General features: G+C 40.9%; 1 protein-coding gene across 5 annotated transcripts in view; it reads right to left on the reverse strand.

The window, feature by feature from the left end:
• Positions 1–3,602: 3,602 nt before the first annotated feature.
• Positions 3,603–18,249, reverse strand: part of LOC127389957 (core histone macro-H2A.1) — a 42,952-nt gene continuing 28,305 nt past the window's right edge. For 2 of the 5 annotated variants that reach the window (XM_051631035.1, XM_051631034.1), the window contains exons 6-9: positions 14,429–14,519; positions 10,529–10,618; positions 7,243–7,417; positions 3,603–4,335 (exon numbers count right to left, since the gene is read on the reverse strand). In XM_051631035.1, coding sequence (XP_051486995.1) covers positions 4,170–4,335; positions 7,243–7,417; positions 10,529–10,618; positions 14,429–14,519 — 522 coding nt within the window. In that variant the 3' untranslated portion in view covers positions 3,603–4,169. Of the gene's footprint in view, positions 4,336–7,242; positions 7,418–10,528; positions 10,619–14,428; positions 14,520–16,001; positions 16,102–18,249 lie in introns of those variants that run through there. The other 3 variants (XM_051631033.1, XM_051631031.1, XM_051631036.1) reach the window with 2 other exon arrangements.

Genomic DNA, 18,249 nt, shown 5'->3' on the forward strand with positions numbered 1-18,249 from the left:
ATGAGGCTCTTGGACTCTTGGTGGAATCAAAGGTTTGAATTAACCTCCAGTGGCTGCCAGCTCTGTCCCCAGGGCAAAGAGAAGTACAGGGATGGGGAGGACTGTATTTAGTACACGGGCAGGTGCATTACTGGTCAGTTTCCAGATGCTTTAAGAGTTATTAACCTCAAATTAGATTTTTAAAAGCAGATCCATAATTTACTAGTCTTAAACAATTAGAACTATTATTTGTTCTTAATTATCCTTGAAGGTTGAATACTGAGGAACAAATACACAACCAGGGAGCAGAACAGGGTAAAGGCTTCACTGTGTTTCTGTACTTCCCTTCAGGGTTGGTCCTTGCTCAGCACCTTCCACCTTGCTTAGCACCTTCCACTGTGGCCCTGGTCTCTGCTGTACCTCTGAATTAGCCCAAATGCTAGATCCAGAATTCCAAAAGTTGACATCCATGAAAGAGCTGAAGGAAATGCAGGATGTTACAGAACATTAAATTAATTGTGAAGTATGGAGGGCTGATTTCCCTGGAATGTAACAGGAGACTGAAAGTTGAATCTGTCCATCAGCACCAACCATCCAGCAGATACATCCGTGTTATTGTTGGCAAATGATCTACCCTTCCCAAATTGTTTTAGAAAAGTAAAGGTTACACAAATGTTGTTCATTACTCCCATTTTTCAGTATTAAAAAAAATACAGATTTCAGGAAACAAGGATTGAAAGAGGCAGATGAGCTACGGTCTGGTTATGAACTCAGCCTCTTTGGGGAGGGGAAAATGATTCCAAAGTTGCATTTTTGCCTCCTCCCTCTCCTGGGGACAGCAACACTGTCACCAGCTCATTGCAGCTGTAACCCAGCCTGGTGACCTGAGCATGAAGTGGGCAGGATAATTACCCCTGCTCAACAAATCACTCAGGCTGACAGCTCAGAGTGAGGAAAGCCTTGGGAGGATGATGGGCTGTAAAATCAGAGGGAACTCCTAAATGTACACAGTTTGATGCACCCTAATGACAGTGTTACAGTGAATTTTCTCCTCTACTGTGGAAAAAGTCAGTGGACTAAAAGCAGAATATTAGTGGGAAGCAGGATCTGGGATAGTGAATTGAAAATACTATTGGCCACAAACTGCTTTTAACCTTTTAAAGCTCTGAAACAGAGAATGTCTGTTTTAGCTGTTGTGTTCAGGTCAGTCCATGGTGGATTTACCAATCAGAGAACAAGCTGCAGAGGCACTTGCACTGAGGCTTCCCATACCTGGCCTTCCCAAAGTGTGATTCATTTCTTGTTTTGCCAATGGAGCTGGCACATTCAGGTGCCACAAGCCAAATGCCAGGGGGATTCCCAAAGCACTGTCCTGGCTGCAGTGTGCAGAGTTAGCTGGGATTCCTTCTTGTTCTGTCTGTAACCTGATAGGTTACTTTTTAGGCTCTTGAATATATGCCATAATCCACCGGGGCTGCCCCACGTGGCCGGGTTGTAGCTTGTTCTGGGATCTCTGGGTTTCTTGCAGAGCTCGCTGGATTTCAGGCCCTCAGAAGAATGTCCTTCGGGTTGCAAGAGAATGTGGGTGGAGGCAGAGGGAGGCAGGGCCATGGCAGAGCCCGGACAGCTCCTCTCACTCCTCCTCCAGGCACTCTCCCTGCTACAAGTGCTCTGGGGCCAGCTGTGCAGGGGTTCAGGGTCACTGGTGGAACAGGTTGGGTCAAAGCAGCAGAACCAGGGTATGCTCGGAGCACGCGGAGGGTTTGCAGGCTTTGGGATGAATGCTGGGAAAGAGGAGGATGCTCTGGTGCTTGTAGAACAGGAGAATGCAGCGGTTGCCCCATGAGACCGGCTGCACTGCTGCAGATGGTTTTACTGAGGAGCAAAACGTGGTCTGTGGTTATGGGTTAGAATGAGAAGACCCGTTGTGGCAGGTCCTGGGCTGTGACCCTGCCCACCACAGGGAGCAGAGCACGTTCCTTGGGCAATAGGACCAGTCCTTGGTCCCTGGGGCTGGCCACACTAGGACATGGTGCTGAGAGCTCAGCTGCTGATCAGGTGGGGGCTATTTGTGGCCCTTTTCTTTTGCAAAGGGACCTGAACAATGCAAATGGCACATGATGGGGAAGCTGTGTGACATCAACTGTTCATGGAGCCAGTGGCTAAACAGGCAGATGAGATGTTGAAAGACAGAAGTTGGCCCTTCCAGTATGGAGTAACAGTGCAAAAGCCAGATGTATTAAATGCCATTGGAGGCTGTACTTTTAACTATTTGGAAAATACTTGGGGATAAACACTTTGTTTCCTGTTACTGACACTAGAATGACTTTAAAAAAAATGGGACTTTATAAATAATTCTACAGCGCAAAGAGCCCAGGAAGCTGTAATCTGCCCACTCAGCTGGATGTGCACTTTCCTCCGGTGTTAAAAATCTCTGCTGAAAAAAATCAAGGCCCTTCTTGCACCAAGTGTTTCCTCAGGTACCTGCTCGCTCAGGCTTTTTTTCTATTTTTCAATCCTTTTAGTGACACCTCGTGGAATTTGCGGGAAGTGCAGGTTCAGGTTTCTGTCACTGTTAAGAATCAATGCAACTGCACTAAGACCTGTCTCACAATTAAACGGGAAAGTACTGCATCTGATTTCATTTCTTGCCACTTGAACGGCTGTTTTTTGCAGAGTGAGACCAGATTCATTTTGGCCATTTAAAAGAATTAAATTTGAGCCCACGGAGTTGTCTAATACTTTATGTATTTGAGGCACAAAATTAATTTATTCATCGCTCCTTTTGACTTTGGGGAAGTGTTTGGAAGGGCATCACTACTTTTAAATTCTGTTTTCTGTTGTTTCTCTGCAGCAGTCCACTGGAGAGCTGCAAGGATCTGGGTTTCTAAAAAACAAAAAAACAAACCCCAAAACTCTTGCAGGAGCTGTAGCCATACATTTTTAATATTTGTTATTATTCAGATTTGGTCCACTCAGTGCTCTGGATCAATCCAGAGTGGATGTGAAGCAAATGAAGTTTTCAATAGAGATGGAAAACATAACTAGATGGAAAACATATCAGCCTGCTATCTTGAGAGCAGGCTAAAGACTTCAAAGGAAGAGCTTCCTCTACAGAGCAAACATTAATGTGCAATAGCTTTTGAATGTGTGACCTCTGCATTCTCAAAGCACAAACCCAAGTGGCTTCTGTAAAGGTTTCTGTTGGTGTTGATTTCAGCTGTGCAAACAATATAGCAACCAATCCAAGCTGAGTGCACAGATATTTGGAAAATATATAAAACAGCTTCAAACAGGCCATTATTAAATGGCTGGAACTGGCTCAAAAAAATCCCAGGCCTTGGTTGACCTAAACGGCTTCAGCCTACCAAACTGAACAGCCAATTAAGCCAGATTCTGAAGCATCAACAGGGAAGTCTGAATGTCCAGCTGGAAAATGATCCAACTGTGTCACTGGGCATGGACATATATGCAGCCTGCACAGGTAGGAGGCCCAGTATCTCCAGCAAATTTCCAGGCTGCTGGTTCAGTTCTGGTGTTTTATCACCCCCCTCCCAGCTCAACTTTTCAGAATCTAGAAAATGAAGGATTAAGGGAACAATTAATTTGAGCACACTGACTGCAACAGTTCAAACATTTTACTAAATCAATTCACACAATTTCAAAATTGTAAATATAATTAAGGACAACAGGGGTTCTGTATTTTTTCTTTCTTCCAGATTTATCAAGACGATAAACAAACACAAATTAGGTTTATAGCATCTGTTCTTTTAAAAAATGAAAGGAACGCCACTTGATGTATTGATAAAGCACCACAACACAGTTACAAAAGAGGGGCAGCCTGTTTCTTTCACAAGTAAAAGACTACATACTCCTAAGGGCTTTCTGCTTCAATTCATACTTCATTAAAATAAAACTATAAAATCTCCTAGATTACACTAAATTCAGACAATGCCTGGTATACAGTGCATTAACAGCAGTAATGCCAACTATCAGTGCCAACAGAAAACATTTTAGAAAGTAAAAACAAAACAAAAAAAACAAACCCAAAATAAAAACTCAACGAAAACCCCACCTTTCTTCCCCTGGATGAGCAAAGTTTAAAATAAGGGGTGCTCTGCATCACAATGAGTTAAGGACTGGGGAGGATGATGGGCAGAAGAGGGGGCTGGTACTGGAGCTTCCTAGGCTTAGTTGGCATCTAGTTTGGCCATTTCCTGCACGTATATCCCTATACTCTCACTGTCAAAGAGCACGAAGTACACCGTCTTGATTGAGGAGGACATTGTTGACACAAAGTAGCTGGAGATGGCTTTCAGGATCAGCTGAGCAGCTGTTTGCTTTGGGAAGCCATTTCTAGGAGAGACAAAACAAGAAAGAACATCAGGACTTGCAGAACAAGCTCTCGATGGCATAACCTTGCAGGAGCCCCCATCTTTTCTCTACCACAGCACAGTAAATAAAGCTACAAAGCCAGAGTTTACAGGCTGGATTAGAAGTTACCAACTTGTTTGTTTTGGCAAGACTTAAAATGTTCGAACAGAAGGAAAGCATTCTCAAAATCTGAATACAGAGTTCACACACATTAATGGCTTGAACCTTACAATATCTGATGGGTCAATTATTCTCATTTAACAGACAAGTAAACCAAGTGTCAGTCAGCCTGAAGTGTTCAGGGAAGAAGCATATATGGTAAGAGCTGCAGGGTCAAAACTGTCCTGAAAGCAAACTGGCTATCAAAGAAAAATAAAAAGGGATAGCTCGGTGCCTAATCTGGGAACCCTTCCTACAAGCTTTTCCCCATTTTTATCTAGCAGTTCTTGCCTGAACATTTCATCTAATCTTAAAACAGGTCAAGCACAAGTAGAATGGTCTGAACAAAGGCATGACCTGAACTGTGAGTCTTACAGGTCATGGCAAACTCTTGAAATGACACCTAGTAACTGCTCTGCACCAGCTCTGAACTGCTCACAGGGGACTTGAGTCATACAACTGTCCCTTCAGTGGGGTTTCACAACAGGGCAAATTAAAGAGCAGCCTGGTCACAAGAAGGCACACACACAGGGAAGCTGATTAAAATAAATTGTTTAGGATCACTCTCCCAAAAGAAAGGGAAGACACAGAGCAGAACAAATCCAAAGAAAGGTGCTGGCCCAATGGCCACGTGTGGGCTGCAAGAAACAGAAGCTTCTTGTGTTGATCTACTAGTCTGAGTTAAACTGTTGAGAAAAGGCAATTTGAGACTTGAGCCAAGCCAGTGTCAATTCAGATCAAAGTCAGAGCCTCTGAATTAAATCTCTGCTCTGAGGATGATCATATATTCAATTCCTAACTCTCCTTTCCCTGTTCTCCTGCTGGCCCTACCAGACTGAACTCCAGGCTACCTCTGTACAGCACCCAACTCATGCTCTCCACAAGTTGGGTGGAGCTGAGCATCTGGGCCACTGAATGCTCCAAAATGCTGCTTTATTTCCCCCTGTGATTTATTTGAACTGCCCTCATGTAATCCTATTCCTCAACTATAAAAGGGAATGAAACTGTTTATGTGGGTTCATTGGGTGATGTCTGCTTGACAGATGTCTGTACTAGAGCAGATGCATACATGTGGTATTGGCATTTGTCTTTCAAAGCTTTACTTATTTTTTTAATGCTTGTGACTTCATAAAAACAAGTACAGAGCATTGTCAGAGTATATTCAGTTCTCTCCAAAATTATTTTATGCTTGAGTATCTCCAATTTGAGAAAAAAGAAAAAGGGGAAATATATTTCTCAAGACCTACCGATCCCTCTCCATCTTTTCAAACCACCACTTCAACTGGCTGGAGAGAGAATGATGTGCACATGCCAAGTTGAGAGCTAAGCCACAGATCATGCTTGTCAGTAGCCAGATTTCATAACAGAATGTGAATCTCATGATTATTCAGGGTTTCACCATCTTCCAACACCAATCAAATACTTCTCAACACGGGTTGGGAACTGTTCTTTGCTGGGAGCTACCCAGAACAGAAAGGGCTCAGTGGGAGATACTTGACACCGTCTTGCTTTGGGCACCTAAGTAACCAATTCCACAGTCACTCTGCAATCTATGGGGAATTCAGCTTCTACTGAGGAGCAGTTCAGAGCTTCTCACTGTACTGACCAGCCTGGGAACCTGTCAGCTAATTTAACATTCATTAGAATGAAGCCTCTGCTATATTTCTCTACCAAGTTTGCTGATGTAACCTCCTTAAAATGACACCCATACAAATTAACCTTCTTTGGAGCTTTGTCTGATGCAAGTTGCTTTAATTTATTACCCAGTGAAACTTGTATTACTTTATTTTCATCCTCTTCCTGCCCTAAACCACAGAATATGCAGGAATTTATCTAGTGTTGCAACATGGCACAATGGGAAGAATATTCTTGCTGTGCATTAGCCAACTTCTTTCATGGCACATTCAAAAGGGGCAGTTGCTCAGGGTTAAATATACAACCGTGTAATTCAGCCTAGATTTGGCCCTTGGTCTCCATACTGAGCCATTGTTATGGGCCAAGTGTTCCAAACCTCCCTCCCCAGCCCCAAGAGCCTCAGATTAAAAGCATGGTCTGTGTTCAGACTCTTAAGAACATGATCCAACTTCTAAAGGGACTGAGCATGCCATACAAAGCCAGAGGATTTTAGACTTCAGCTTGCAAAGACCTTGGCAATGGCTTTTAAGGTCTCTTTCTCCTGAAAGAGTCCTGTGATGTAAAGTGCATGGAATTCAGCTTACAGATTTTGGGTGAAGGCTTGAAGTGACTCTGCAAATCCTGAGAACTGAGGCACTTCAGGTTTGCTGCTTAAATGAACACTAAGCCATGTCTTCTGGCCATCCTAAGACATATAGACTAAATATGCATTAAAACTAGGTAAACCAGACCCTTTTTCTTCACATTGTCCTCCTCATCCCCAATTGATACGAACAAATTGATACTATTTTAATATCCTATTAAAAAGCATGTTTTATGCCCTTCAGCCTATCTGCATGGCTAAGATTCTGCAGGGATCACTACCAGACCTGCCAAAACTGAACTGATACTCAGGAGGAGACTTCAGGCTCCACACACAGACTCAATAAACCTACAAGAACCATTTCATTCAGGAAACTGATCTAAATGAAGAAGAATAAAGTCAGCTATTGTAGCAAGGGGTTTGTACATGAGAAAAGGCTGGGATGTACGAGATAGCACTGAGAAAATGTGACTTGTTTGGCATCAAGTACAGGGTGTGTGTCAGAGCCTTACCTGCCACTGCCAATGGAAGGAAATGCAATGGATTTCAGTTTCTTCTCATCAGCCAGAGCCAAGCAGTTCTTCACTGTCTTTTCCAGCAGCTCCTCGCATTTGTCTGAGCCCCAACCTGGGCTGTTACAGTGGATCACAAATTTTGCAGGCAATCCATGGCCAGCACTGACAACAGCTAGAAAAGAACCGAAAGTGAAACATCATTACTTTCCTTAGGGTTAAAAGAGTGCACATGTGATTAAAATCTCACACAACTGGCAGACATTCCTTTAGCCCCCATGAATGTTTTGGATTACAAATCACACAGCCTTAAAACATAACAACATGATTACAGAGACTTTGTATTTTCCATTTCCAGCTGCACTTTGCTGTAGTCATTTAAAAATCATAGCTATAATTGAGCTTATTTTAGAGAGAGCAAGAATTCATGGCTGACATCAAAGGAAACACATTTATGTTGGGGACCGTGCAAATTGTGTAACGTGTAAGGAAACAGGCAGTGATCTGTCAGAACATAAACCCACCCGAGGGATGATCTTGCTTTGGTTCATTTTATTGCAGAGCTACAGCAAATATCAGGATGCTGGGCAGTTGCACAGAGTTATGGCTTGTGTGACCTTCAGCTACTCCTGCTAAACACACAGTTTGTTTAGTGAGTTTCTGATCACGCCGCAGCCCCCCTGGATCAGTCAGAGCTATCAGTGCTCTGAAAACTGGTAAGGAAGGCTGGAAAAGAAGGGAATGAAGATTTTTCATTTCCAGCTTTGTTTCTTAGTAACTGTAAAGACAACATTTTGTGTAATTTCAAGGCTTTGGGCTTGGTCTCATTTGAGCTTTTTTGTGCATGGGTCATCCAAGACCACTCAAACAATGCTGGCTTTAATTTATCTCCTTCAGTCTTGTCAGACAGTTGGAGAGGAGGCATTTATAGATTTACAATGTCTAATTCACATTGTTTATCTGCCAACAGGCAACGCCTTGTACACACAAAGAAATGAAGAAGCATTTTTACTATTCTAATCATCTGTGATCACCATGATACTACCATGGACATGTGGGGACGGAGGTGATGGAGCAGAGCCTGCCTACAGACTGCTGACAGTCTAGGATTCTCAAGGCCAGAGACCTTCTCTCAGCAGGACAACAGCAGAACATCTGGGTTCACCACCTCCCATCACAAAGCAACAACAGGCTGGGATCTGCCTGCCTGCACACAAGGTGAGAGGGTCACTACCATTTCTGAACATATGGGGCTGTGGTGGGAAGTAAAAACCTGTAACTTTGGTTTGTTTAAAAAAAAAAAAAAAAAAGAAAAAAAAAGAAGAAAACTACCCTAATCACAACCTGAGGGAAAAAAAATACCTAGAAAAAAAATATCTCACAATAGCACACACTGAATCTTGACAAAGAGTAAGTTTGTAAAGGTGTGTAGAGACCAGAAATCCTCTACTCCATTCTGGAATGTTTATGAGAGATTCTGTTAAGTATAGTAGGAATCACTCCTGGAGCACAAGCATCACATATGGATACTATCCTGTGGCTGCTGCAGGAAAGAGGAAAAAAAGCCTTTGTCCTGTGGCATTCTGACTGGAAGTTACTCAGAAGAATTCCATTTGGAAGGACAATGGAAGCTCAAGCATTTACGTTCTTATGGGTTTGCAGATTCTCAACATGTTGAATAGACCCAGTGTTGGGGAACATTAATTTGTCATAATGTGAAACTAAAATGTTGGCAAGTTCAGGATACATCATAAATCCACGAGAAATCTATTAAAAGCAGCTGACGTATCTCTAGTCAGATGTGAAATGTGGATAATAACTTCATCCTGAAAGAATAAAATACTGTATTGATAGGCATCACCAACTTTAATATTTCTGAGGGAGTGTTTTCTAGGGTATTCATTAATTACCTCATTAGGATTCTGCTGAGGACAACTGTTAATTACTGAAAGCAGTTGTACTGCAAATGCAAATGCTCTGAAAGGGAAAGTAAATTATGCTTCTGCTGTTGAAACAGAAAGAGAGAGAACCATGGACACACTCTGTTAGCTACAATTATATTCCAGGTAAGAATCCTGGTTTTTGGTAGATTCAAGGGATACCCATTCCAGAGAAATCTGAAACTGGATATCCCTAAGACTGAGAAATTCTGTGTATCAGTTCTTCTCTAGAGCCCTCCACCAAGCCCCTAACAGCCAGTTTCTCTGGGTGTAGTGCAGAGGTAAGACTGACAGGCAGCTCTCAGACCTCAGGGATGCACTGATGGCTGAGAAAAAGAAAAAGAAATGTTTTCTCTCCAGCTTTCAACCTATTTGTGAGATGTTTGGTCTGGGCTGATACAGAATACTGTACAGAAGAACTAAATAAATTTTAAAAAGTATTTGAGCCTACATATTTCTGCAGAAGAATTCCAAGAAAAACTTCTTACAAATTCTAAAAAGCAAGAGAAAAAACCCAACTTATTAAACACTAGAAGTAAACAGCTGTAATTTTTCCTGTCAGAGCTGAAGTCTCACATCTCTCCTTCAGCTTCAGTTAGAATTTGTTTACAAAACTGTGCACACTGTATTTATTTTTATAGCATAAACACAGATGGCAGAACCAGCCTTCTATATGAACAACATGTATCAGCAATTTCACAGATGGTGTAAAATTATATATTGCCATGACCAATTTTATTACTCATATAGTAGATTTTTTGCAGATATTGCATAAATTTTGATAACTAGGCATCAAAAAGTCGTAAGTTTTTATAGTGATGATTTTGGCACTGATCAAACCAAGTACCCAAGCAGATGCTTAACTTTAAGCACATGCTTAACTTTAAGCACATGCTTAAGTTCTGTGAAAGTCAGCAGCATTCCAGCAAAGCAGATGTTTAACAGGGTTGAACTCAAATTTTAGGAGGGAATTCCTTAGTGTGAGGCTGGTGAGACACTGGCCCAGGTTGCCCAGGGAAGCTGTGGTCTAGTGGGAGGTGTCCCTGCCCATTCAGGGGGGTTGGAACTGGATGATCATTAAGGTCCCAACCCAACCCATTCTACGATGATTCAACTATTCTGAAAAATAAGCATCTCATTATTTGCTTTTCTGGCCGGTGTCCTTCCTAACCAGCACTGTGTGTATGCAAGTACCTGCAAACAGCCTGCTTCTAATTGCCACATTCCCCCACCACACCATTTCCCACAGCAGAGAATCAGAATCACAGAAGCTTTGGTAAAGGCCACTTAAGATGCAAGGTGCACATTACTTACTGTAACTTCCCAAGGCACAGATCCTCACTCACCTCCAGCTATGTCCAAGGGGCCGTTCTTTTTCCGAAGCTCAATGACAGCTTCCACAAACTCCTTGCCACCTTTCTTTTCCAAAGTGCTCCCTGAACAGAGAATTGTTAGTTTACTCTTCTGATCCCAGGTTTCCACAGCAGACAAGTGCATCATCATTCATTTTTTTTTTTTTTTTATTACATCACTCTAGAGTTTTCTGCCCAAACATTTTTTGGGGACTGCAAAGTAAGATCTAAACCTTTTGGGACTTCAGAATTAGCTAGTCATTAAAAACAACAACAACAACAACAGAAAGAAAAAACCAAAAAAGACAACCCTAACAACCCAAAAACTTCATGTTGGTTATCCTTGCTAACATTCTCAGACTCTGATTTTAATGTTAAAACATCTGACATGACATCCCTACCTCCTTCCTTATCACGAGCATCTGTTAGTGTGAAATGTTCCAGAAGAATGTGCTAGTTCAAGAGTGGTTGAAGTTTCATAATTCCTTCCCCTGAGATTCATTTCCCCTCTCTCTTACAAATTGTTTTAAAGAGCCATTTGCCACAATAAGAATTTGAAACTCACCTGATCTTGGTCCCTGACCCCAACAGGTGGCACCAGGAATGAAACAGTCTCGTGAGTGCAGCGGGCTGCTTTACTTGGTAACTGCCCAGCTTGTTGAGCCACCTTTAACCAAGAGGAAGAGCCTCAGAAATAAGGAGAATCTCTAAGGAACAAATTCCTCCAATGAACTTCTCTAACTACAACTAAGGAGCTGGACAAAGTCATTCTGGGAGAAGAGCTGTGCAGTGTTTCAGGGCAACCAAAAGGTATGCTGTTAACAAAGGCAGTCCATCACTAAATGGTTTAGATCTTATTTTGCAGCTCTAGTTTTAAATATTAAGAAGAACAGCCCAAGAAAGCATTTTCCTAACTACATAAGCATCCCACATCATTTTGCACTGTGCACATTAATTATAAAGGTAAATAAGTAAAAAGCAGTGATATCATAAAGGCTCTGATTTGAGAGATTACTTTGAAAACTGATTTTCAAAAATTCAGAACTATGATCTCTAAAGATCCAGGCATTCACTTGGTGGAACCCCTTGCTTTCACTGATGGAGAAAGAACAAACATGTTTTCTGATGGAAGTGCACATACTGTCTGCTCAAGGAAGCAGAGCCCCTCCTGCAAGATGCAGTTTGCTATAGAGGGTTATAGCTCTAAGAACTAAGAGGACTGCAAGATACTTTTCTTTCATCACCATTGCTAAATTTCCTCCCAAATGAAGATTAAAAGTTGAAAACAATGCATTTGTTTGTTCATTGAAAAACTGGCTCTGTGACCCAGCCTCTATTTTGCTATTGGCAGTTTATTGCTTGTGGGGCACAAAAGCTGAGGACAATTAAAAACTCTGTGCCTTTTCTTTTGCTCTTTTTTTCCATAACCAATTCACAATGGGTGTGAGCCAAAAGCTGAATTGCAAGGTCAGACTGTGTAGGTCAACGTGTAATCTGCTCTTTGTGCTCGTTTTATAAAAACACTTTGGTCTAAGTTTATTTAGACAAACACCTCACTAAGAATTTTCTGAAACTCAGAGTTACTGAGTGGAAGGCAGCATCTTAGAAATCTCTTAGAAAAGACAGTAAGGGCTTTATTTGCAGCAGCAAGGTGTCTCAGGAGAGCATGCTAGCAAAGGGGATCCACCTTGGAAATGTGCTGCCCTTCAACCACTGTGATATGCCAGAGGGCAGGACACCCTGTGCCCTTGGTTGAACTAGTCCAGCAGGCAGGACTGGCACCAGGGTCGTATCAAATCACTCTGAGAAGGAATGGGGAGGGCAAGAAACAGTCTTCCATCCTAGTTATATCCTTGTTGTATGGATTTCCATATCATTCCTAGTTCTATTTGTATATATTCCAGTTATAGTCCCCTTGAGTCAATGAACTCAGATCGGTCCTAAACCCCATGACATTCATAATCCTTAATTTCTCTTATTTCAAGGGGAAACATAATTAAGCCTTGTGCAGAACCTAGGAACAGAAAAGATCTACTAAGTAGGTCATTTCTTTGTCATTGCAAAGCTGTTGTACATTTAATGGAATTTAGCCTAGTTTGGTTTAATTCAATCCAGAAGGATCAGCTTTTTCCCTTCTACTGGGAATTAATTTATAATGAAAGGCAATGAACAACACTGTTGGTTTATTGCACTGATCTCTCTTCTTGCAGATCTTGTTATAAAGAAGAGCAAAATGTCTTATTTGGTATGAATCAGTGAGGTGTTCTTGCATTTACTCCTCAATTATATTCTTCTTTTGATTAATAGTGAGGATTTATATTGGTATATATCATGTAATATCATTATATTACAGAACTATGTTGTAAATTAGCTTAATCTGGGCAAGGACATAATGTATGTAACCATTTTCCACTACATTAGCAAGTTCCTTGATGGAAGTCTTGCTTCACAGCTTCAAGGTTAGTAGCTTATTTGCTCACAGGCATAAATATGTGTCACTCCCATGAGAAGAAGATCATTATCTCATGCTTTCCAAGCAGGCATTGGCATCAGTGTTGAAAACAGCGTTAGCAGGAATTTAGGCTCTAAAATTCTCAGGATAAGCCCCCAGTACATTTAAATTGTTAGGGAAAAAAACAACAAAAATTTAAAAAAAAAAATTTAGATGGGTGAAAGTTAATCATTGGAAGCTAAGCATTTGTGCACTTCTATTCTTTCTTACAGCAGTCAGAGGCAACAGGAACCTACACTATGGAATGAGCAGTGCAACTTTGAGAGACAATTTTCTTTGTAGGGCAGCAAAGTGTTTCTTTGTCAAAGGGGAGGAGACAAGCACATTAGCTACATGAGCCTGACAGACTTTAGAAGCAGATTCAGGGCATGATGATACTTTTACTTGAATGTCTCTGCATTATGTTTAGCCAGCCAAGTCACTGCTGTTCCTGCTCCAACAGTCTCTACAGAGCTACATTTGCCTGTGTGTTACTCCAAGTAGAAGAGCAGGTGGTGTAGGACACACCAGCTCTGCAGCAGGACCTGTGTCCCTCCAAGCCAGTACTGAAACCTGGCCTCAGGTGTGGAGGTAGACCACTCTCATAGAGACCATGTGGTTAAGATAAGAGGCTGGAATCAGGTGACCTTTTGTTTTTAAGCATGGTAGGTCCTCACCCTCATCAGCAACTTCAGTATTCAGCCCAAATTTTGATTTGCCTTCTCAAGTTACCAAAGCAGTTCAGTTCAAATACTGCTACCCTTAACCAAATCCTTCAAAATGCTGTATGCAGAGAGGGGTATTGCCAAGAGTTACTCAGGGGACACTTAGGATACTGAGTTAAGATGTCTGTCACATTTGCTCTCATGCAGCTTAGATGACCAACCAGCTGAAAAACATACGTGGTGCCATGTGAGCCTGTGGGCATGAGGACCCAGAGCAGGGCCAGGGAGGTCATCAGTCCATAAGGGAAAACATGAAATAAGAACCAATCTCAAGAGCTGGGGCTAGATCCAGCATGTCAGATGTGAACATCTGAAACTTGGCATGGAGAGGGTGGACTGGAACTGATTAGAAATCTAAGGATCAAGACTCAAACCATATTCAAAACAGGCATTTAACAGGTCACACAAACAATGGGGTAATTCATTTTCCTGGATCACAGGCCTGCACTGGACCAGCTGTTCCTGCCCTTCCCGTTTTGGCGGTGCATTCCATTGTTCCTTCTGATTTGGTGATCAAAATCAAAAACGCCTACCAGGTTTGCAAGTGTTCATTTCTTTATCAGTCAGGACTGCTGGAAGTGAGAAATGAATGCAGATCTGCATAGCTACACCACGCTTGTGGCTGCTGATTGACCATGCACACACATACAGACTCGGCAGCGCTGAACTTGCCATTACCTACTTCACCACCGGTGTAGAAGTCAGAGTTTGTCGGGTGAACGACAGCATCACTGTCGATGGTGGCAATGTCAGCCTGTACAACTTGCAACTACAACAGGTAAACAGATGTATATCAACCACGTTGGACAGAGACCCAGCACAGGCTCTACATTTACACATGTACCAACGTCCATATTGTCCTACCTTTACATCTCCAAACCTTGCGCCAAAGGAGTATGCTGAGTTGTGTGTGCAGGTGTGTGTAGAGAAAGGGGTGTAGGGAACAGGAGGAGGAATCTTGAGTATGACATGATCAAATAAATGTTAAAATGACAAGTCAGAGCAATCACACGAGATCATTTCCAAAGTTTTAAAATCAGCTAATACCCCATTTCACTTTGCAGAAACCTAGAACAACCAGTTCCCCATAGAGCATGACACTAAAATATGGAATCTGTTTTAAAAAAAAAGAAATTCAGGATCATCAAGCCAAACAAAATAACTAGTTTCTCCATTTTGTCAGCATCAATAAGCTGACAGGCACTAATATTCATTTGCATAACGAGTCATCATTTTATTTCTAAAAATTACAGTCTCCTTCATGTGGAGGAAACCACATATTTTCAGGCAGGGCTGTAAAGAATTTGTCTAAACCCCACAAATGATTGATCTTACATTTTAAGGGTAAGACATATTTGCTGATTTTGTGTTGGAATGGCTGAGACAGGTAAAAACACACATATTTCTGAGATATTTCTTCTTAAAATCTTTTTCTTGTTAAATTACATGTATACATTCCCATAGGAAATGGAGTAGAATAAGAATTATAGGTTGTATTCCATGAAGGAAGTTTTTAAAAAAGACAGCAGCAGGTATAATCAAATAAGAAGACAGTACATAATGAAAAAAAGTTATCTTTTTTCTATTACTTTTCCTGAAGAACAGACTTTTATTGGAGAAGGATTATTTTTAAGGTTTTTTTTTCCAATCTGGAACAAGACAGAAGCTTTAAAAGCTTCTATGATGGTATCTACAAGTTCAGTGTTGGTGTGATGTCAGGATTTGTTTTCAGCTGAATATGAAAGTGACAGGGAGAAACTGAAGCATAATGGAAATAAATAATTTGACTGAATTAAACATGAAATCAAGGTAGGAGAGATTTGAGGACAGTTAATTATTTCATTATTCCTCTTTAAAAATTTTATACCTACTCCAAGTAGCAGAAAAAGCCCCTGAGATTGCAGTTAGAATGGAGAAACTGCTTATTTTGAAAACAACCTGACAAAAAAGTATTTTAGTCCTCAAAGTATCCAAGTAAGAAACCCCCCAAAATAGCTAACAGTCACATATGATCATTATGGAAAAGAATTTAAATGGTTTGTTTCAACTGAAATCAACTTGAAGATTCGCAATAGCTGCAAGTATTCAGATTTGGTGGAAAAAAAGTCTTTTGAGTCTAGTTCTTCAACAAAACAGAACCTGCAAGATTTGGTTTTCTGCTCTTATTAAAGGTATCAAGCCCTAGAGAGTAAATTCTGGGTTCCATAATTTCCATGTGACCGTTAGTTGTGTCAACCCATGCCCCATTTACCTAGGTCATCTTTAAGGTCAATGTCAGCATTGGTAGGATTGATAATGGCCTCCACCTCGAAGCCGGCTAAATTACTGATTTCACTGTGAATAAGGTTCAGCTGAAAAGAAAAGCATGAGGTGGGAAATAACAGGACAGCTGGGAAATCACAGAGAAGCTGCAGAAAAGTGAGCTTTGCAACACAGATGGAGATAGCATCACTGCAAACAAATACGCAAAATAAAAGGCAGGTCATAAAGGAGGGTTATTACCCCCCCAAAAATTCAAACACAAGACTCAAACTTCGTTCACACTTCTAGGACGTGATTCTACCTACCAAGAAATTCTCTCCTGGCTTTTTGCTGACTATTACTTGGGATGCTTGTTTTGGCATTAGAAGAGGGTACTTGTTTCTCCTGGAAGTATAGATGAAGAAGACCCTAACAGTTTCTTAAGTACAGGAATGTGTCATGACCCTTCAAAAGGGGTCCTCCTTCTTTAAGCCAGCAAACACCAACACATTTTTGAGAAAGCACACACTTGTCTCCAGCAATTCCTCCACACTAATGAGGGGACATGTTTCTTTTCCTCTCCTCATCAGTGCTCACCATCCTCTGATCTGCAGGTACCTCTGTTTTCATCTGCACACTTCTGCTGCCTTTGGGAAGGGCTTGTGAAGTCCTGCAAGCAGGAACTATTGTGTGCTTCTAGTTTTTCCTTTATTTACTTTACTTCCTTTTGTAATTTATGAAAACAGAGATTATAACCTCACCCAGTAATGCCTATTAACTCCTCTCATTAACACCCCTGTATTTAAGGCGTGCTTCTCAGTTGCTGTCTGAATCAAAACCACTTCTCAGTGGTGAGGGTGGGCTTACAGTAGTGTGATGAAATTAGCACAGACCTCTAAATATTTACCTACCTCATATTTGTGCTCTTAAAAGAATAAAAATAATTAATGAAATACAAGGAAGTGCAGATTTCAACTTCTAGCAACATTTTGAGCAAGACTTACAGAATAGTATATAAAATCTATATCGTAAATTATGCTTCTGCCTACAATGTGCATTTAAAATGACCCTTTCAGTAGCTGATAAGGCAATATGGAAAGTAACTACAAAAGAGGAAGTTCTCATTCATTTCTGCAAGTCCTGAAGCCAGCTGCAGTTAAGTCAGGCTTTCCTTCTCATCAAGAGCCCCCTGGGTTCAACCTCTGAAGCATAACATATACATTCATGGCCATTTATCTCATCATAACTGAATCTTGTCTCTTGGTTTCTAATCCACATCTTGTAAACTTAACTCTTCACATCTTCTCCTTGTGTATGTGTGTTTACTAGTAGGCAACATGAGCCAACACAAGTGAATGGGTCATTTCAGGAGGCAAACATCCATATATTTAAGTTTTATGAAGCAATTATTTCCATTTTGTTCATGGGATTATATGAATCAACCTTCTTTCTCTTTTTAAAAGCCTGCAATTTCATATCATTTGCATATGTTGCTTGAGTAAACTATGTTCCCTCAAAATAGGGGGATTTTACTAAAAATGAGTGTTTTAAGGAGGGTTCAGTCAGGAATTTGTAATAAAATCTAAGAAAGCTTGCTTTCCAAATAGCTTAGACTCTTTTAATACTTCACACGTGGCAAGTTATTCAGACTTGAGTTTGAGTCTTGGGTTTGACTACAAGCAATGGCTGTTTAAAAAAAAAAAGTCAAATCAAATCAAACCAAAATGTTAAAGAAACCATGAATTTTGAAATTAAAAAAACCAACAAACAACAACAAAACACATGCACACACCAAGACTGTTTTGTGGAAATTTTAGTATGTTCCTAAGCATATTTTGTTGATTTTATAGGTGGCTCTCTTTGTTCCCTAATTCTGTGACCTACAAGTTTTCTGCCCCAGATCTACTACCTGCAGATCATTTTGGCTTCAGATCTTGAATCTCCTCCTGTGCCTGCTCATACCTGGGATTCACACAGCAACCAGCTGGTCATTAAAGTTTCAATTTAACAGCCCCAACAAAATGCTTGAAAAGCTGCCCATCACTGCCAGCATGTGTTAGCAGCTAAGTTTAGATTTGCTAAGTTTGGCATTTATTGTTCTATGCTCTTAGTTATTTGATTGCTAAAAGCAATTTTAACATTTTAACATACAACTAATTTTAACAATTAAAATATCAGAAGTTTTCCCATAGAATTAAATCCTCCAAAGAATAATTGCTGAGTTTTACTGCCCAACAGTCTGAAGCACACATTAGACA

This window comes from Apus apus, chromosome 13 (assembly GCF_020740795.1).
Source record: "Apus apus isolate bApuApu2 chromosome 13, bApuApu2.pri.cur, whole genome shotgun sequence".
Lineage (NCBI taxonomy): Eukaryota > Metazoa > Chordata > Aves > Apodiformes > Apodidae > Apus > Apus apus.